This window comes from Castor canadensis, chromosome 15 (assembly GCF_047511655.1).
Source record: "Castor canadensis chromosome 15, mCasCan1.hap1v2, whole genome shotgun sequence".
NCBI classification, from domain to species: Eukaryota; Metazoa; Chordata; class Mammalia; order Rodentia; family Castoridae; genus Castor; species Castor canadensis.
In genome coordinates, this window is record NC_133400.1 from 98,632,668 (window position 1) to 98,654,624 (window position 21,957).

Genomic DNA, 21,957 nt, shown 5'->3' on the forward strand with positions numbered 1-21,957 from the left:
GCAATAGCTATCGATAGATAAAGCATGTGCAAAATCCTGGGTCTGATCTCCAGCACCACAAAACAACCAAGTTAGCCAACTGTTCATCTGAAACTAAAAAAAAAAAACTGTCACATACTCAAACTTCATACAAACATTTACAATCAAATGAGTAAAAGCCAAGTGTCATAATTAAGCCCATAGCATCATCCAACAGGAAAGGAGGAAACAGAACAGCGATGCTGCTGGCTTAGCAGGCACCTTACTGCACACTGCATAGCAGGCATCAGCCACATGCCAGCCACATGCCCTTCTCCTGCAGGGAGCCAGTACTAGGCTCCTAAGAATCCCCAACACAGAGAATCATCCCAGGGGATACGAAGGTTGACAAGTGCCAAGATGATTTCAGGAATTCAGAGTATCTTCGGGAACATGAGGGCAGTAGGTGTGACACCCATCCCTTCCCAGAAGCAGGAATTCAGAGAAGGGCACTCAGGACCACCTGTACTGCACAAGCCTCTGAAGTTCACAATGCAGCTCAGAACTGTTAAATATAGATAGTATATGGAGAAAGTTTTGTTTACAAAAAGTCCAATGTACCATTTGGTCTGTGCTTAGCCTGAGAGCTAAGAATCGCTCTGACATTTCCACATGGATCGTTCAAATGATAACATAAGTACTTAGTTATCCTGATTTTGCCCATTGATCCACAGGCTTAATTTTACTCTTTTATCCTTTAGGGAAAAGCTCACCAACCTGTGAACTAAAGACAACTTTAGCAGGGCCCAGTGGTGTGAGGAATGACACTGAAGTACTGGGGCAGAATGACCAGCGCACAGTGAAGGGCTCCCAGCACTCAGATGTCACACTGGCAGAGGAGAACAAAGCGTCGAAGGCTTCCACGTACAACAGTTGGAGTTTACGCCCCAAGGAGAATAATGGTCACCCCAAAATGCTATGTCAAACAGAAAAGAAACGCTGCAAGTAAGCTGCCTGAAACACCAGACACAGCGCACATACTTCAGTGCCTGTAACATGCTGGCCCAGAGGACACACTGGCCTGGGTGACCTGCCTGCCCTGCCTGGAGGACAAGCCAACTCAACTAACTTTAGAGCAATGGAGTCATTAGACTTGAGCTGCCTCTTCTGCTGCTGCTACTCCTTGGAGTTCCCTTCAAGTTGCCCCACAGCACTGGCAGTTGCTACATCCTGGGTAGACACTGGTGACCACCTGAACTGAACTGCTAGATGCTTATGCCTTCATCCCATGACCCTGTGAACCTGGGATGCTGAGAAAAGGCTGATGTCCATCCATTCTCTCTGCCTCCCACTTCCTGTCATGCAGGCCAGAGGCATACGTTTACACTCAGTCAGTGCACAGTGCACAGAACAGCTTCATTCTGTAGTCAGTGCTAAACCACACCTGTGATCCACCTAGTGCTCATGCGCGCGCGCACACACACACACACACACACACACACACACACACACACACACGACTGGAGCAGCTCTGTTGCTAACAGTCTTGCTACTGTAGACAGATTCTCTTGCCCCAGTTCAGAGTCAGCCAGGAGTCGGCTATCTCTTCAGAGCTCTCCAATGCAACAAGCCCAGGTCTGCAGCTCTCCTGTGTCCACCCTCAATGGAGGATGCCTGAATGAAACACACGAGTTGACACTTCAACTTCTGGCAGGAACTCCACACAGGACAGTTATCACTGCATCTGCAAAGACCTACCATGGCTCAAGAGCTTGTGGAGGCTCCCTCCTCCAAGCATGGGGGACTTTTTCCCAGGAAAAAGCAAGATGCAGAAGCAACACACTGGGGATGAGGGCATAGCTCAGTAGCAGAACACTTGCCTAGCATGCATGAGACCCCAGGTTCCATTCCCAGCACTGCAAAGACAAAAGCAACACACTGCTTTTCCAGTGTGCTGGCAAATTTCTCAGCAGCCAAACAATCCACATTCCCAGCCCATCTCCTGACCAGATCTTTCCTCTTCTGTTGAAAAGGACTCAATTCCCAATCTTCTGCAAACACTTAGGAGTGAGCCAGCCAGCAGAATGCTCCAGATGCTGTGGCATTCTGCTCTCTACCAGTATCTCTTCCACAGCCACTTCAACTCCACGAGTATGTGCAAATACACACACGCACACAGTTGCCCAAACTACATATGAAACCACATTTCCACAGAACACTGGGGTCCACAGAGAGAGTGCCCATGATAGAAACCACCAGCCTGGATGTTTCAGTGGCCCCAGGTTCCAAGAGGCTCCTATGGTAACCCTAGGGGAGTAATACCACAGGAAAACTGCTTAAGGGAGCCCTGCTCAGTTTCTGTGGCCACACTGTCTGGGCATTTTATTTAACAAAGCTACTTCATCTGGTTCTTTACTCACAAACTGCTTCCTTTTTGCACAAATTATTATAAGCAGGATATAGATGGCTTATACCTGTAATCCTAGGTACTCATGAGGCAGAGATCAGGGATATCACAGTTCAAGGCCAGCCCTGGCAAAGGGTCGGAGAGACCCTATCTCAAAAAAACCCATCACAAAAAAAAAGAATGGCTCAAGGTGTAGGCCCTGAGTTCAAGCCCCAGTACCACACACCACAAAAAAAAAAAAAAAAAAGGAAAAGGACTTTTTAAAGTTAGAGGAAGCCTACTTGGCAATTGGAATTTTTTTTTTTTTTTTTTTGGAATTCTTTTTAACTTGCGTTCTATGCTTTTAGTCATGGGCATAAAAGCAACATAGGGCAAAAAAATATGACCACAGGTAGAGAAAACAGATAATTACAACAGAACTTCACTCAGTTGCATGAGCCAGAGTCAGCACATCTTTTTCTAATAAGTTCATGAAAAGGTAGTCCAGGTTGGTGTGGGCCTTGGGATATCCTGAGGCCACAGGCTCCACTAACACTCAGCACTCTCCACATCTCTGCTCTTCCAGTCTCACTGGATAGCTTTCTTCACACAAGACACCCGCACTCAGGTGGGGATGGGTGAAGACAATGTGCAAGAGACTGATGCCAACCAAGTATGCCCCTTGCAAGGAGCCCCATCTAGAAACTTCTACATTACATCTCATCAGTCAGGGTGAGTCACACTGCCACACCTGCAAGCAAAAAGGTCTGGAAGGGTAACTGATTTACCTAGGCAGAGACTGCCCCAAGTGAAACTGAGCTCCCATTAGGAAGAAAGTGGAAAATGGACATGGGATATGCAACTAGAAGTGCCTGGCACAGGTACCAAACCCAAGTCCGGTTCCAGTAACAAGCTTGTGTGAAAAGGATACTAGGACATACTTCAGCAATTCTTCCTTTTTCGCCAGCACAACTTACTGCACAGTTCCTCAGAGAAATTTCTTGCAACTTGCTCAGCTGACTGCATGAAAAACAAGAGTTCACATGTATACATAAGTGTGCATGCTAACCACTAGCCCTTTAAAAACTTAGCATTTCAAACACTAAAAACTGCAGAAAAGATCAAAGAAATATTAGAACCCACTACCCAAAGCAAAGCATTACAAAAAAGGGAAAATGCTTTTGCATGTTATGAACTTTAGTATAAACTTGCCTCCTGCAAGTTCCTTTATTTCCTTCAGTATATTGTTTGGCTCTGTTGACACATGGAGTTCCAGAACACTTGACAGTTTTTACTAGTTGAACTGATGACAACTAACTCCTCTGCTGAAGTTCAGATTGCTCCTAACAGCACTGAGTGAACATTACAGAGCTGCTTCACTCTGTGACAGAATCGATGTAGGAAGGCACCCTAGACAGCATGTGCACACAGCTTCACCTTCACTAATACTTCTTATAGCCATTTCCAAGTATAGACAATATGGTTTTTCTATTCATTAAAAAGAATCCCCACAGCTGGCACTGGTAGCTCACATTTATAATCCTAACTACTTGAGAGGCTGAGATCGGGAGGATCATGTTTCAAGTCCAGCCCGACCAAACAGTTTCAGGACCCCAGCTCTAAAATAACCAGAGAAAAATGGAGTGGAGGTGTGGCTCAAGAGGCAGGGCGTCTGCTTTGTAAGCGTGAAGTCCTGAGATCAAACTCTAGTCCCACCAAAGAAAAAACAAAAACAAAAAACAACAACAAAGGGAAACCACACAATGTAATCTCAGCACTTGGGAGTCTGAGGTCAGAGGATTCAGAGTTCAAGGCCAAGGCTGGAGGTGTGGCTCAAGCAGTAGGTACCTGCCTAGCAAGATCAAACCCTAAGTTCAAACCCCTGTACTACAAAAAAAACAAAAACAAAAAACCAAACAAGAGTTCAAGGCCAGCCTGGGCTACATAGCACAATCCCATCTTAAAGTAAAAGAGAAAAAAAGAATTCAAAAATTTGATGATGTTATAACAAGGATGTTCAGATCCCTATTCTGCCACCTCCTTTGGTAGTAGGCAAGTTAATTAAATCTCTGTGCATCGGACTCCATGTTTTTAAAATGCTCTTCTACACAATGAGCACAGAAGCCTTGTTCACAGTAACCAAAAGGTAGAAACAACCCAGGTGTCTGCAACGAATAGTAAACGAAATGCGTTATGTACATACAGTGGACTAGAGTTTGACTTAAAAATAAAGTAAATTCTGACAAATGATACAGCATGGGTGAACCCTAAGGACTTATGCTTAGTGAAATAAGCCAGTCACAAAAGGGCAAATACTGAATGAGTACTTATGTGAGGTTCCTAGAGTAGGCAAATTGGTAGTAGAAAGCAGAATGGTGGTTGCCAAGGGCTGGGAGAAGAAGGAAATAGGGACTTAGTGTATAAAGGGGACCAAGTTTAGTCTAGGGTAATGAAAAGAGCTGCAGACTGGCTGCACAACGTGAACATAATTAACACCAGTGAACTATATACTTATAAAAGGTTAAAGGGTAAATTTTCTGCTATATGTATTCTGCTACTACAATTTTCTAAGATACTACAGTAATGTAGTGAGTTAATAACTTGTAGCAGAGATGCCCACACTCTCTCTGTTCACTAGGACCTGAGCAATCTCAGTGATCTTTCATGATGCTGCTAGGTCAAAACAAATACCTCCCAGTTCCAATATGTGCCTGGGCCAAATAATGTCAAGATGACATATGTGCTATCAACTTAACATCTGCCAGGACTTCGAGACTTCCCTAAGTCTGGAACTAGGTTGGACACCTCCACCTCCATTTCCTGTCCACAGGGATTTTTTAGGAGGTACTTGCTTTTTGTCACAGCAGCTGCCCAAAACACAGCTTTGCAGGAACATGACATTGTCAAAAGGACCAGTAGGCATTTCATGAAACTGAACTACTGCAAACTAATAGTTGCAACTGTGTCTGACAGAAGTCACTATTTCCCCTACAATTCAAAAGATGCTCTGCTGGGACATCTGGGCAGGGAGCCAGGTCTCATGGGATCATTCCAATGCCAAAGCCATCTCCAGGAGAAAGGGTACAGACCAGATCTTATTTGCTTTTGATTCCTTTATCAGAGAAGCCTTTCCTTAGTGGCATAAACACAAAGCTGGTCAGCTGGGTGTTACTAAAAAGGTAAAACAATGACTTGGAGACTTCAATTCCTAAAGGAGGGGTACCAGTCACGTACAATCTCATTTGTTATCCACACTGGACTACCATCTTGGGCTTTACTTTGTAGTGAGTAAAGGAGGCTTAGCAGTGATAGTTAACCTGAACATCCACAGCTGTTCAGAGTTGAAGAGGCCTGACTCCAGTGCTGATCCACTCTACCAAGCTGCCTCTCCATTTCTTAATTTACCAACCTGTAGCCAATGTAAGAGATTTCTCTACAATCTCTACCATCTAACTTTTTGATCAAGAAAGGCCCTGGCCAAATATTAAATGCAATGATGCTCAAGTCTTAGGGTCATTCATCAGGAAAATCATCATGAGTTATGTGGTCATTAATAAACCAAGGGAAGAAAATCTGTTTTCAGTTTGTTAATATTCACAGAGCCCATAGTAACTAACATTTAAAAAAATGCCCCTAACACCACAAAAACAAAGTGCCCCTTTTGGGTAAAAGACATTTAAATACTTGTATTTTAAATGGAAAAACTAAATGAACTCTAACCCATGAATATATTGCTGTTTACATTCAAGCAAGTTGGTAAGTAAGAGTAAATAAACAGTTCAAGGTCCTTCTATCTAGAAAGTGGCATTAGTTGTGACTGTCTTTTCTTCAATTTGCATTTTCTGAATTCTAAACAATAAACATACATTGTTATATAATTAAACAGTCAAGGGGTGGAGGCACTGCTCAAGCAGCAGAGCACAATCACAAAGCCCTGAGTTCAAACCCCAGTATCACCAAAAAATAAAAAAAGAAAAGAAAAAAAAAGGCAAGTTGTTGCTTTGTCCTAAATTTTTACTTCTTCTGAGATACTTTTAATGATGGCCAGCTATGTTAAAAAACAGGTGATAAGAAATAAATTTATTCTAACAACTCCCTTATCTGCCCTTTAATTCTGTAGTACAGCAACTAATAATAATGAAGAAATCTCTGTGGACACAATTGCGTCTTAATTCTGTCACAAATATGCACCTGCTCCAAGTGGCTGCAAAGCTCCTCTCCCCAGTGGCTGCCAAGTCACTCACACAACACTAACCATCACTCACGTGGAATCACCTGGCAGGTTCCTGCTCAGTTGTGGCTGAGTGTGCGCAAACACCAGCTTCCCCTTTCTTGGATTCAGCTCATGGCAGTGAGTCAAAGAGAGAATGCTCTAGTGCTTGAGTGTTAAAAGGCATGACCCAGTCTCAGACTGGCACGGACTAAGAGCAAACTTTTGGAATCAGCAGTCTGTGATGGGACCCAGTATTCTGTGGGTCCCCAAGCTCCCGAGGTGACAAAGATGCACAGAGAGAGGAGAGAACCACTCCCTGGGTGGCGCCTGCACTCTTCATGATGCAGATGACAGACTTGTTTCTATGTTTCACTTGTTATGTAGATGGACATGACACCATGAAATAGAAAAGTGCAAGCCTTAGTGACTGGGTATTAGTCAACACATGATAACATGAGGACAATATTAATAATAGTGGGTAAAGGCAGTGTTTGGATTCCAACCTAAAAGAACACCAACCCTGTGCTAAAACAAGGATTTTAATTACTCTTAATTCTCAACCCTTGGATTCCTCAACTTTGAGTCACTGTCTGTATAGAAAGGATAAAGCAGTGTAGAAGCAAAGTCCTGAGTCAGAACTTCAATCCTGACCTGTGTTACACTGCAAATCAGCTCTACCAACACCAGCAACACTCACCTCTGCTGCTTTAAAACAGAGTCAAAACCAACAGTTTCCACTGGTTTACTTCCAATTATGATGATGTGTTCTCTTCCGTCATCCTCAGGTCCTTCTTCTAGCACATAACGGTTCTTAACAGCAGTAACAAAGTCCACTCCAAAATTTACCTTGTTTGGACGAATGAAGGATCCTCCTGTTGGGTGCCTGGAAAAGGAGAGAAACAAATATAAGAATATCACCTACCACCCCAGGGAAACTGGAAAAAAAGAAAGAAAAATGTTGTCTGCCAAAAAAGGCAGAAAATAAAATGTTCTGATGGGTTTCAAAAGTTTCTATATGCTGGCAGAGTGGCTCAAGTGGTAGAGCACCTGCCCAGCAAGCCCTGAGTTCAAACCCCAGTACTGCCAAAAAAAAAAAAAAAAAAAAAAGGTTTCTATATGCCTTGGGGCACTGGTGGCACACCTGTAATTCTAGCTACTTGGGAGGCTGAGATTGGGAGGATCAGGGTTTCAAGGCCGTTCTGGGCAAATAGTTCTCAAGACCTCATCTCTAAAATAGCCAGAGCAAAATGGACTGGAGGTGTGGCTCAAGTGGCAGAGCTCCTGTTTCACAAAACCAAAGCTGAGTTCAAACCCCAGTCCCAACAAAAACAAACAAACAAAAAAAAAATTTCTACATGCCAAAAAAATCAGAATCAGCAAAAAAGTGAAGATAATACACTAAAGTATTATTGTGTGACTAATAAGAGTTATGATCTATCACTATAAATAGACAAGAAATACAGAAGAGCTAATCTACATTAGAGGAAACCAAAGCATTAGAACTATGGGAGGGAAAGCCCCACCTTGCCAATGATTAAGATATACAGGGGAGGTCACCACCCAGGAAAGGGTGGAGGATGAATAGGTACAAATAATGTATACGCACGTATACAAATGCAAAAATGATACCTATTGAAACTGTTCCAGGAATTGAGGGAGGGAGGGGATGATGAAAGAGAGCAGTGGACAGGGTGAATTCAACTATGATATATTTGATACATAAGAACCTCTGTAAATGCTACAATGTACCCCAAACCCAGCACAATTAAAAAAAAGAAATATATATGTACATGTACAAAAAAACGTACAGATATGTGTATGTATATACATCTATTACATACATATACTTTTTTTTTTTTGGCAGTACTAGGGTGTGGAGAGCAGATTACGGAAAGTCTATGAGAACTGGACATAAGCAAGACAAGATACAACTTAATTGCTTTTTATGTTGTAGGCTAAGATAGGCACAGCCCCGGCCACAAGACAGAAAAAAGCAGAACAGCTCCCAAGCTTGCCTTCAGAGAGGCAGGTTTCTCCTGTGACAATGTCACACCCTCCCTGAGAGCCTCTGCTCCACCCTGTTTGCCTCTGGGTATAAAAGGCCCTGAAGGAGGGCTGGGGCTTTTGCTTTTTGCCTTTGGCTTTCACTTTGGGCTTTAGCTTTGGGCTTTTTGGTGTGGGAAGCTTTTGGAAGGGAAAAGAATTACTGGAGGGAAAAGAATTGCAGGGACATTGCTGAAGGGAAAAGAATGGCTAAAGACGGGTTGAGAGAAAGTCTGCACAGAGAACTCTAACAGAGGCCTTAGAAAAGCAAAGCCAAAGAGAGCATGGGACAGTGCAAGACAGACGACCGAGACTTTGAAAGTCTGAGCACAGAGGCTTTAGGAAAGATAAAGAGAGAATGCTAAAGAAAAGTACAAGCCAGAGGGCAAAAGACTTTAAGAGCAATTAAGCCAAAGATAAGCTAAGAGAAAACATGGGACAGTGCAAGCCTAAGGAAAGAGGTTTTAAGCAAGGTTTTATTTTTAGTTTATTTTTTTTTATTATTCATATGTACATACAAGGCTTGGGTCATTTTTCCCCCCTGCCCCCCCCCCCTTACCACCCATTCTGCCCCCTCAATACCCAGCAGAAACTATTTTTAAGCAAGGTTTTAAAGACGACTTTAGAAGCAAGGTTTTAAAGTACTGCAAGGAGTAGGCCTTAAAGAATAAAGATAGAGAAAAGAAGCAGTGAGGGTTAGGCATCTCCACCCCAGCCCCCAACACACCTGACTCCACTTTCTGTCTTTTCTGAATCTCTAGTCTCCCCCAGTTAAGCCAGTTAGGTTAAGTAATAACCAGGAGCAAGAGAAAAAATTCACTCCAACGAGGGAGGGAGGAAAAAAAAAAAAGTTCCCTCCACTGGGGTTTGAACTCAGGGCCTACACCTTGAGCTACTCCACCAGCTCTTTTTTTTTGTGAAGGGTTCTTTTTGAGATAGGGTCTCAGGAATTATTTCCCCTGGCTGGCTTTGAACCGTGATCCTCCTGATCTCTGCCTCCTGAGTAGCTAGGATTACAGGTTTAAGCCACAGGGGTGAGCCATTGGTGCCTGGTTAAGAAATACATTTTAAATAATGAAACTGTTTTCTACAAAACTGGCAAAAAATATAGGAAAACCACAAAATCTCCAAGACTGCAAAGTTGGATTTGTCTATGACTAGGTAATCATAGCCCTGAGAATTTGTGTATCACTTATTTGTAAGCGAGGAATGCTGGAAATCATAAAAATGACCAGGCAGAGAGGCACTACTAAGTAAGCCGGACAGGTGTAGTCAACTGAAAATTCTACTTATAAAAAATTGCTTGAATATTGTTTGAATTTGGGGGGCAGAGGGCAGGGCTGGAGTTTGAACTCAGGGCTTCACGCTTGCAAAGCAGGCACTCTACCTCTTGAGCTGCACCTCCAGCCCTGTTCTTATCTTTAAAATGGATCACAAACTGTACAAGACACAGTGACAAATGAGTCATACCTACATATGGACAAAGACTGGATAAGGACACCACAGAAGTTAACGTATATGTGGGTGGCAAACTATACACCAACTCTCTTAAATGATCACTTAAATATATTCTAAAAGCTTAAATAAGAGACTGTGGGAAGAATTGTACAGAAATACAGACTATTTTGCCACAATTTTTATTCAGATTTTATAGCAGTTTTTAGTAATAATCTCTACCATGATTTAATATCCCCAAACTGATACAACATCGCTGCTGCCACTTGTCAGAACAAGTTGTGGGCTGTTCTACATTCAAGAAAAGGAAAAGACCACATCTTCACAGGAGACGCAGTGAGTGTAACTAAGGATGGGAAGAAGGACTGGCAGGCACAGTTGGGGGCCATCCACAATACTCACCTCCGCCCTCCCCCAAAAGAGCCTGCCACATTAGGCAAGCTTAGCCTCCATGAACACTGCCCAGCTTGGATGAAGGAAGGGGTAAGGTCTGGACATCTCCCACCATGGAACTGGCCATCTGCATTCACACTGGCTGACTATCCATGGTAGATACAACCAATCTGAATTGCTTCAAACCACAGGCTTAAATGGGGAGGAGCAAGACAAAAAGATTAAAAACTTCAAGACGAGGCATCATTAGTTGATGGGTTTCCTATCTTTAAACCTCGTGACACAAGTAAAACCCATGTTGGTGGAGAGTACTGTGGGAGCAGCACCCAGGGAAAGACCTGCTGCACTCCACATTGCAAGCATCTCAGTTGTGACAGAATCCTGCAGGGCTCCTGTGAAGGAGGAAAGATGTGCAGAGACAGACCCTCAACAAGGGTCCACCATGCCTCACAGTAAGGGAAAACTGGCAACAGGTGCAGGCTGGACTCCAGAACCCTACAGATCAGTGACTGCCCTGCTCTTCTTGCTCTTTGATTAGCAATGTCTATTGCACTCATTCTGTCCCTGATTCATCGCTCCACATAGGGTGAGCAGGCAAAGGATATGCTTTGTCCCTGCCAAAACGCATGTTGAGGCTTGGTCCTCAATGGTATTAAGAAGTGGTGGGACCTTTAAGTGGTAATTAGGGAGGAATTGTGTAACATTTCTGTAATCCCAGTACTCAAGAGGTTCGGGCGGAGGATAGTGAGTTTGAAGCCAGCCTGGGCTACACAGTGAGGCCATCTTTAAAAAATAAAAACAACAAAAGTGGTAATCAACAATATATTTATAGGTAAAATACCAAGGTGAAACCCCCACTGAACAATAAACAGACACTTAAAAAATGAAGGACAGAAATGTAAACAGGTCATGCTAAGGGAAGGTATTGACGGGAGGAGGAGGAGGGTAAAGGAGGGTGAATACAGTTGGCGTATTTCTATACATATATGAATGCACAGCACTGAAATTTGTTGAAGCCGTTTTAAGAATGGCAAGAGGAAGAATAATGGAGGAAGTGAACCAAATAGGGTATGTTGTACACATATGTGGAGATGTCACAACAAACCCTCCCGTACAACTAATTTGTACTAATGAAAAACAGAATTACATGCCTTTGTATGATAGCATAATAGAATCTAAATATGCAAACAGTTTTAATTACCAAGAAATTTTAGTCTTTAATTTCAGAAGAAATAGCAAGTACAGGCAAATAAACTTATACCTAGGTTTGGTTCAAATAAACAGCACATTCAACTCTGCCCCTGCCCCTTTTAGGCTACAGGGCCAGCAGAGCATACGTGACCCTCAGCTAGGACAACCTCAGCCCCCTCCTCACATGTTTCAGGTTGAGGTTTTACTCTCTAAGTAATATACAAGATAGTCACACTTTTTAAAGAACAGTAAGTGAAGCTAACTTGAGTGGTGGTTGCTAAGTCTCTTCTGTAAGAGGTAGTCCTGAACTTATTAATTTCAAACTTTGCGGAGTCATGGAGGACAGGAGCTGAGGAAAGCTATATTCAAAGGAATATAGACTGTTTTCAAGGGATAATGGGACTCAGACAGCTTTGGGCTCTAAATATCTTCACTTCAGTGTATTTGAATATGAAATATTCCCAAGTTGCTTGTGCTGATGAAATAAATGTACTAGATTTCTGCTCTAAATTCACAGTTTGAAATGAATGATTGTACCTCTGGACCTGCTAGTTACCTGTGTAGTGAAAGAAAGGCTTAGGGGATTCCAATGGACTAATCTCAAACTCTGTAATAATATGCTTTTCAAAATATCTTCTTGGGCATAGCTGAGCACATAAAATAGCTTATTCTATCCTATTGACTATAATCCTGTCTACGGCCATACCACTCTGAACGCGCCCAATCTCGTCTGATCTCGGAAGCTAAGCAGGCTCGGGCCTGGTTAGTACTTGGATGGGAGACTAATCCTGAGATTCTGGGAGTTTTGTTTTTATAACATGAAGAGAATAGTTAGCTGCAGTTTAACACAATCAATCCAGGAAAACTAAAATAGAAACAGATTCAGGTTCAATTTCTATGTCACAGATAATAATAATTAAAATAGTTCCTTATTCATTTGTTCCTTCTTCAAAAACAAAGAAATAATCACCTCACCAATCCTTATACACTGTGGAGAATGTAAATTCCTATTATGGAAATAGTATGGAGGCTCCTCAAAAAAGTAAAAAGTAGAACTTTCAGATAAATAGCAACTCTAAAAGAGTTATCTGCACTGATGGTCATTACTGACAATACCTAAGATGTGGAAACAACTTACGTGCTCACTGAGGGGTGGCTGGATAAAGAAGACATGATACACGTGTGCAATATAGTATTACCCAGCCTTCAAAAGAAAGAAATGCTTCCCTGTGACAATATAGATGAAACTGCACAGCATTATGCTAAGTGAAATAACCAGACACAGAAAGAAAAAATATTGCATGATCTCATTTACATGTATAACCCAAAAAGGCTGTGCTTCCAGAAGCAGAGAGAATGGTGGTTTGGAGTGGGGTAATGGGAAGAAGTTCTACAAGGCACATCAGTTCTGGAGTTTTAGCGCACATTACGTTAACTCTACTTAAAAATACTTAATTATAATATTTGGCAGGAGAGTAGATCTCAAATGTTCTCATTATACAAAACAAATGTTATCTATATGAGGTGATAATATTAATTAGCTTGATCAAGGTAATCCTTTCACAATTTCTACATATATCAAAATATGTTGTACTCTGTGAATATATACAATCTTATTTGCCAATCATACCTCAATAAAACAGAAAAATTGAATTATAAAAAAAAGTGGTAATCAGGGCATGGGTCTACACCCTTACTAAGGGATTAATGTAGCCCCCCCAGGAATGGGTTAGTAATCCTAAAGGGAGTTCGGACTGTCATAAAGTGGAAGTGATACGCCTCTCTATCTCTTCCTTTCCCTTGCCCTCTGCTTCCCTCACTCCTCCACAAGCCTGCTTCCCTTCTGTACTGCTCCACCATGATATAAGTAGCAGGGAGCCCTCACCACAACCCAAGCAAATGCTGGAGCGACATGCTTTTGTACTCCACCTCCAGAACTGTGAACCAAAATAAACTTTTTTTTTTTGGCAGTAGTAGGGCTTGAACTCAGGGCCTCACACTTGCTAGGTAGATACTCTACCACTTCAGCCACTCCACCCACCAGTCCTGTTTTGTGTTGGGTATTTTCAAGATAGTGTCTCTCAAACTATTTGCCTGGGCTGGCCTCAAACTGTGATCCTCCTGATCTCTGCCTCCCAAGTAGCTAGGATTACAGGCATGCGCCACCAGCACTCAACTAGCTCCTTATGTCAACCAGTCTCAGGTATTTTGTTATAGCAACACAAAATAGACTAAAGGCTAAGAGTGCAGCTCAGTGGTAGAACTCCTGCCTACCATGCATGAGGCCCTGGGTTCCCTCCTCAGCACAGTGAACAACACAGACTAAGATAGGGCAGACTGCTTTTTACTTCATAGTCAGAAGTGAGGTACTCCTCCTGAGGCCCTGAATCTAAAGAGCCTCATCTGCACCTGGACCCAATTCAGATGATGTTCCCTGGACTTTTAGCAGTGCAAAAAGGAACAAGCCTTTGGAAGGCAGAAGTGAGTGGTCTTACACAGGGTAAGGATGTGAATTGTGACCAGATGGTGGACTGAGGTAAACTTTCCTGAGATGGCCCCTAGTCTGCATGTATTTGGCAATACAATTTTGTCACCTGTTCCCATCAAAGGTGGAGTCTATGCGCCCTCCTCTCAGATGTGGACTGGCTCAGTGACTTGATTTACCAGCAGGGAGGGAGAAGCCTCAAGAAGCCTGCAGTTTCCATTTGAGCCTCCTAGAAGCAGACACTGTGTACAGAAGCTCAGCTAAACTGTGAGGAAATGCCCTGAGTACAAAGAAAGACTGACCCCATTGAGAGGAGACCCAAGGCCTTCTGGTCAGCAGCCACTACATCCCCAGTCACGCAGCCCACGTTGGCTCCTCCCACCAACATCACTTGGAACACAGATGAGGTAACCCCTGAGTACTGCTGAAATCTGAGACAAAGAATCATGAGCAGTGAAATGGTCATTTTAAACCATCAAGTTTTGAGGAATTTGTCATGGCTAACTGAAACAGATTTGGAGAGAAGGGACAGACTTATTTTCACTAATCCCTAACCAAAATTCAGTATTTTCTTTAATCATAAATCCCCAGCAACAAATCACAATAGTATTTACAATACTCCATCATCAACAGAAAAGGGCAATTTTATATTGTTTCATGCTTTTTGAAGACATCAAAATATTGCTTATTCCCATGACCACTTCAAACTTTAGAATTGGTAGATCTTCTTATGTAATGTTACTTAATGAAGAAACATACATTAAAGGTTTGGGGATGTAGCTCTGTGGTAAAACACTTGCCTAGCAAACACAAGGCCTTGGGTTCAAGCTCCTGCACCACAAAAAGAAATACATGTACATGATTTCTTTTTTCTTTTCTGCAGAACTGGGGCTTGACCTCAGGGCCTACACCTTGAGCCACTCCACCAGCCCTTTTTTGTGACAGGTTTTTTTCAAGATAGAATCTCGAAAACTATTTGCCCTGGCTATCTTCAAACCCAGATCCTCCTGATCTCTGCCTCCCGAGTAGCTAGGATTACAGGCAAGAACCACCAGCGTCCAGCTATATATGAATTTTTTAAACTATTTTGATTACTACATTTCAATGTAATAAAGTTCATTTGTTATGCAATATAGTTCACTGCCTGATTTTAAACTATCACTTTATGCCTACCAAAAGGATTCAGAGCGCACACACACACACACACAAAAGCAAAACAAAAAACCATCATGGTCTAGAGCACATTTCACAAAAAAACTAGAATATGAGCTAGGTTTCTTGAAGTAGGAGCTTCATTTAAAAAATATGATAGTATTTTTGTCCTATCATAGGCATTAGACAAGATCCTACATGTAAAACACCTACAAAAATAAAATACTGGAACTAGAAATAGGAAGAAAAAAATAACAAAACAAAAATCAAACAAAAAAACACCCTGAGAGCTCAATTTTAAAAAGCTAGTACACTGGGGCCGGGTGCAGGTGGCTCATCCCTGTAATCCTAGCTACTTGGGAGGCTGAGATCAGGAGGATCGTGGGTAACTAGTTCTGAGATTCCATCTCCAAAATAACCAGAGCAAAATGGATTGGACATGTGGCTCAAGGAGTAGAGCACGTGCTTTGCAAGCATGAGGTTCTGGGTTCAAAGTCCAGTCCTACCTCCCCCCAAAAAAACTAATACATTAGCTGGGTGCGTGGTTCAAGCAAGGCCCTGAATTCAAGACCAGGGAAGGGAGGAAGGAGTGAGGGAGGGAATGGGCATCCATCATAATAAAGCTCCAAGAAATAAACTGCAATGACTTAGACACCTCCGCCCCCAAATGGATTCCGAATTCTAAGCAGAACAGTACTTGGTGGGAAGGAGAATGCGTAGATGTTCATCTCCCAAGCATCAGCTCGTTCAGGGGTCTTCCTCCTCTGCCCACAGACCGCAGAAACTGCTACGGCATCAGTGCCCTGACTGAAGCCCTCATGGAAACAGGAATTGATCGTGAAACCTATTCCCAAGATTCAACATGCTCTACATCCCCAGTGAGGCTGCCAGAAAAAATTCAGCAGACCCAATTAAATCCAAATTGCAGATAAAAAGCGTATCATTTTCTAGTGCAGATCTGAAATCCAAGTTTCACTATGCATTTGAGATTTGTATTTGCTGAGCCTGGCACTAGGACTCAAAGGTAGAGTCCCCAACAGATTGTCAAACTCTCATACATAGGAAGCTTCCTCCCGCGGGGCTCTGGATGAGGATGCTGGAAGATGTCTGGGTCTCTGGGGAGTTTCTCGTAAGTGTCACTGGTCTTGATAAGCACGTCTTATATGTCATAAGCATCTTCAGCCTTTCCAGCAAGACTGCGTAACTAACATCCAACATGGGAGGAAATATCTTTGCCTTCCTGTGCCCAGGGCTCTACTGTCGAAGGGCCTGACTTGGTCATGTCTTCCCGTGAGAAAAAGGTACAGTTATCTCTGGCTGCAGACTCCTTTTGAGTGACACAATTACGACTCTGTGTGGACTCAGGGGAGGCTTCCAGAAACAAAACACAGCTATCTTCAGCTGCCTGAGCACATGGGTGCTGCCTCCAAGTGATCATTATACTTAGTGATTTTTAAAGTTCTTCTAACACTGTTTTTTATTTTGGTTTTTTGGTGGCACTAGGGTTTGAACTCAGGGTCTCACACACTTGCTAGGCAGGTACTCTTACCACTGGAGCCACTACACCAGTCCTGTTTTGTGTTGGGTGTTTTAGAGATAGGGTCTCTCAACCTGTTTGCCTGGCCTGGCTTCAAGCCTCAATCCTTCATGATCTCTGCCTCCCAAGTAGCTAGGATTACAGTCATAAGCACTGGCACCAGGCTCTCTTCTAATACTTAACACATACTTCTCCAGCATACTTCTCCCTGGTCCATTAGTGCTCACTGAAGAATCTCAAAACACTTGACCACCACCTGTGAATCACACAGGATCAATATATCAAGGGTTTTACTTCTTTTTTCTTGTTTTCCCCCAAAGGAGCACATTAAAATATTTATTCATATTCTGTTTTAAATGTATATTTGTGGACTGTCCAAAGGCAAAGTACTCCTCAGACTCCTGGAAGTTTTAAATGATCATGCAACTTTGGAAGATGAAAACTCCAAAATCTACATCAAGAACATCCTTTGTGCACAGGTGGTGTTCAGCTAGTAGCAGTCGGCTTCAACTACCCATTTTCCACATGAACAAAACTTAATTTGAAATTGGTCAAGTAAAGCCACACTCCCAATGTTGGCAGACTCCAAGATCACCTATGAACACAAATTAATATAAATGGATGAACTGTTGCTTATGCAGCTCCTCTACAAACACACCAAGTTTAACAGTGGGAAGAGACTGAAAAGCATGTCTTGACAGCACATTCACTAGTTTCCAAAGGTAAACAGCAAGAAAGGCTAAAGGGCTTTACTTCCTAAGGTGTCCAGTATGTGAACACAGCCTGGAATGGTCTGTGCTCTCTGATGCCAACTATTAACGTTAGTTTCCACATCCAGGTGCTAAAGAAAAGTCACATATTTTAGTATGTATTTTTCACCAGAAGAGAAATAACAGCACTGCTTGGAGCCACAATCTTTGAACTAAAAACTAGGTGGGTGGAGTACTGACCCAAACAGTTCTGCTTAAAGCAGGCTCTGAAGTTTAAGTTGGCAGAAGAAAACTGGAAATCACCTTAGGGTCTAGGGACAAGGCAGAGAGGACTTCAGGGTGAATCACACACTTGAACCACTCACTCCCAAAGACAGGAGGTGAAGAGATCTAGGAGATGCTGATGCTATTGCATGGCCACCAACTGAGACAAACCTATGAGCTATGACCCACTGACAGTGGTACAAGTATTAATTCTGAGAACCATAGCTTGGGAGACTGCCATGTTTACTGAAGGCTATAGAAGAGAAAAGGACATCAGGGAGCAACTTGAACAGTGGCAAGATATCATCAAAACTCATGTCTGAGGGGCCTTAGCAGGGGAGCTGGTTTATTTCCTAGTCCTCTTGACAGTGACACACCAATGATTCTATTTAAAAAAAAAACAAAAACAGTCTACCCTGTTTTTAGAGACCTACAATGAAGAGAAGTTGAGAGCCTAGACTTTAACTCAACTCTAGCTTTTCATGTTGCACTCCCTACTTTTTTTTTTTTTTTTTTTTTTTGCAGTACAGGGGGTTTAACTTAGAGCCTTGTGCTTGCTAGGCAGGCACTCTTCTACCTGAGCCACACTGCTAGCCCACAACCACTACTTCAACTGGTTCTCAGTGCAAGAGATTAATATCTACCACAAGTACCTCAAAGAATTGGAGTAAGGAACATGTGATGAAACAGAAATGCTGTGACAATTACGAAACTGTTTCTCCCGAGTAAAAGCCCTTTCTATATTCCACTTGCTGATCTCTGCTGAAGCAGAATTAGCTCCTTGCAAGAGAACAACATGAGCTGACCTGGTTGGGAGGAAGAATACAGTGACCAGGCCTTGAAAACTGTATTACCTATTCACAAATTAAGTCACAGTAACAAACCTCAAGCCTGAACAGTAGCATACTATCCCTCCAGCCTGAAAAGCTGGGGAGGCTCAGGAAGCCAAGTTCTCCAAACATCCCACTCAATGCTTCCTGACAGACTCTGCTGAGAGAGAAATGACAGTAAACTAACTTTTGTAAGATTTTCATGTCAAAGCACATAGCTGCACTGTTTTGTGTGTAAACACACTACCAGTCACTTAACAGTAAGACAAACTTAAGTGTCCTAATTCTGCTATAACATAGCAATGTTTCACTCAGATTTTGCTTATTTAAAACACATATACTCAGCTGGATGTAGTGGTAAACACCTGTAATCCCAGCTACTCGGGAGGCACAGACAAGAGAATTTAGAGTTTGAGGGCAACCTACAAAGTGAGACCCTATCTCAAAAACAAAATAAAAACAAAAGGGCTAGGGGCATGGCTTAAGTGGTAGAGTGTTTGCCCAGTGAGCACTGGGTTTAATCCCCAGCATGGCAAACAAAAAAAAAAAGCAAGAAATAGCCTACCATTTTGCCACCTGTCTATTTCACAAGCATAAAAATTCATGATGTGACAATTTTAAATTGAATTAGTGCCATTAAAATAACAACTATGAAACATTTTTTAAAATGTTTACTGCAGCAAAATACTTTGGCAGACTTTTTTTTTTTTTTTTGTGGTACTGGGGCTTGAACTCAGGACTTTCACCTTGAGCCACTCCACCAGCCCTATTTTTGTAAAGGGTTTTTCATGATAGGGTCTTGCAAATTATTTGACTGGGCTGGCTTGGAACCTCAGTCCTCCTGATCTTTGCCTCCTAAGCAGCTAGGATTATAGGCTCGAGTCACTGGGGCCCAGCTCAGACTGATATTTTCTTATTATGACAGGCTAAGTAAAAACTGAAATACCAAAGACTCCAAAGAATTTCTTAAAAGAGCAGTAAGGGGGGGGAAAAAAAAAAAGAAAAGGAACAATGAAAATAGAGAGGCAGTGTCTATGCCCTATTAGTAAGACATCTAAACTAGTACATATGTTGTGATCTGTTCTGCCTCACTTTGCTATTCTAAGACATTAGTACCGTCTGCACTGGTTGAAGTCATGTTCAAATTCATGATATGGGAGGACAACACTAAAGGACAAGTTAAAGTCCTATACTCTAGAGCAGTGGCTCTTTTCCACTTCTGTCCCAAGGCTCCTGTGTGTGCTGCCTCATAAATACCGAGATGAACTCATATAAAACATTACCTACCGATATATAAAATTTTAAACCAACCAAACACCCATTCAAAAAGGAAAATAATTCCTAACACAATTCTTACTCCATTTGCACATCAGGCATGACCATATGAGCAGACATGGCAAGGCGAGAAGAGTAAGCTCAAAGGAAGATGGTGACGGGGAAACAGTAATACTGAGCCATGCCCTAAACCAAGGCCTCCCTCAATGCTTCAGGGAAGCCCTGCCTCTGGAGGAAACTTGACTTTCCTGCTCTGAGTTACAGAGACTGAGAATACCTCAGTAGCTAGTAACCACTAAGGACCAGGCAGTCATGGACAATTTGGAAAAGTCTGAAAAGGGAGATGGGTTGGGGCAGGCTCCAAACAAAAAAGGGTTTGTACAGTTACAGTGTAGGTAAGAATCTGTGGGTCTAGATAAGAAATTTTTATTTCCACACCCCCTAAACAAATAAGCTTGTCCCTTAATCCTCCATTGACTCAGCAGATGCAGAGCTAAATGGTCCTACCCCTTTGCCACCATAGTGCCCCAGAAAGAACATGGTGACTCTCCTTCCATCCTGACTTTCTACACTACAAAATGGTAGGCCAAGCAATGTTTGCAATTTTCTAATTCTGACCTTCATCTTAGGCAGTAGAAAATGTGGTCTTGGTCAGAATCATAAAGACTGCTTCTTGCTATTGTTGCTGTTTGTTAGTTTGCTTTTCGGGTACAAGGGATTGCAGTCAGTGCTCTGCTCTGCCATGTGAGCCATGCCCCAGACCAACTTCATGAAGATTGTTAAAAGGCAGGCTAGGGTGTAGCTTAGTGGTAGAACACTTGCCTAGCATATGCAATGCCTTGGGTTCCATTCCCAGCATGAGCAAAAATGAGTGAGAGAGAGAGAGAGAGAGAGAGAGAGAGAGAGAGTGTGTGTGTGTGTGTGTGTGTGTTGTTGAGAGGCTCTTTGTTTCCAAGACAGCACTGTGTTCTCTGCACCACCCTTAAGGAAAAACGGCTTAATAGTGAGAGATCCTTTGCAGACAGCTGAAAGCTAAGGAAAACAAAAAACAATCCAAGTTTAAAAGACAGGCTCTGCCTAGATGCTCCCAACAGCCTTCTCAGAGATGCATGCGGTTTCTTACTGACACACAATAGAACATATAATTCTTTTTTTTTTTTAATTGTGGCTCAGTATTCCACTATTCAGATACTCTAGTTTTTTGTGTAATTAATTAATTCCTTCTTATAAAATGTCTTGGCAGTTTCTCTACTATTACTCAATAAGTGGTGTTAATAATAACTTTTAAAAAGTTCACATTCATATATTTTAAAAAACTGTCAACAAAAAAGCCCAAAAATGGACAAAGAAAGCAACTTCACTTGTAGGGTTAAGAGTTAAAACTTAAAAAAAAAAAAAAAGAGGAGGAAAAGAATCTACAAAGAGCAGTGGTTAAACCACAAATCAAGTGCTTTTTTTTTTTAACACTTCCCCAAATTCTACCTCCTAACTACCCCATGAGCCACCAAAGCTTCTTCCTCTTCATCCTCCTATTCCACTTGACCAATGACCATGCCAATCCATAAGGAAAAATTACCTGCATTTAAAATACACAGTCCCTTCGTGGCTGCCATCATGCTTGCCTCTCTTGGGATTGTCCCACTCTACTCCTAACCAGAGTCCTAGTAGAACAAGAAAAACACATGAGTCACAAAGACCACAGAAGTTGCTCCATTTTCCTGCAATGGAAACCATATCACACAGGTAGCACTGGAACAGGAGGGTATGTCTGTGGACAGACAAGTTCATCTTACACTCAGAATTTCAATCAGCAAACACAACAGCATGTAGGGGGTCAAAAAGCCAACAAAAGGTACAACAGCAGAACGCAAAACAGCTAAAATTATTAAGCATGCTAAATATGGATGAACCTTGAAGACATTATGCTAAGTGACGTAAACCACAATAAAAGGACAAATACTACATGATTCCACACTCGATGAGGTACATAAAAGATAGTTCACATGGCTAAGTTTTGTTATGTGTGTCTGATCACAACTCGGAATTTCAAATTAAAAATGGTTAA

At 42.2% G+C, this 21,957-nt stretch overlaps 2 protein-coding genes across 6 annotated transcripts in view; one reads left to right on the plus strand and one right to left on the minus strand.

The window, feature by feature from the left end:
- B3galnt2 (beta-1,3-N-acetylgalactosaminyltransferase 2) overlaps positions 1–6,425 on the plus strand; it is a 58,847-nt gene extending 52,422 nt beyond the window's left edge. Inside the window, exon 12 of the mRNA XM_074056834.1 lies at positions 720–6,425. Within this exon, the coding sequence (XP_073912935.1) occupies positions 720–746 (27 nt within the window). The 3' untranslated portion in view covers positions 747–6,425. The remainder of the gene's footprint in view (positions 1–719) is intronic.
- The window catches only part of Tbce (tubulin folding cofactor E), a 52,982-nt gene that overhangs the window by 13,310 nt on the left and 17,715 nt on the right, over positions 1–21,957 (minus strand). For all 5 annotated transcript variants that reach the window (XM_074056830.1, XM_020173351.2, XM_074056831.1 and 2 more), the window contains exons 3-5: positions 21,469–21,553; positions 7,255–7,440; positions 3,276–3,364 (exon numbers count right to left, since the gene is read on the minus strand). In XM_074056830.1, the coding sequence (XP_073912931.1) occupies positions 3,276–3,364; positions 7,255–7,440; positions 21,469–21,553 (360 nt within the window). The remainder of the gene's footprint in view (positions 1–3,275; positions 3,365–7,254; positions 7,441–21,468; positions 21,554–21,957) is intronic.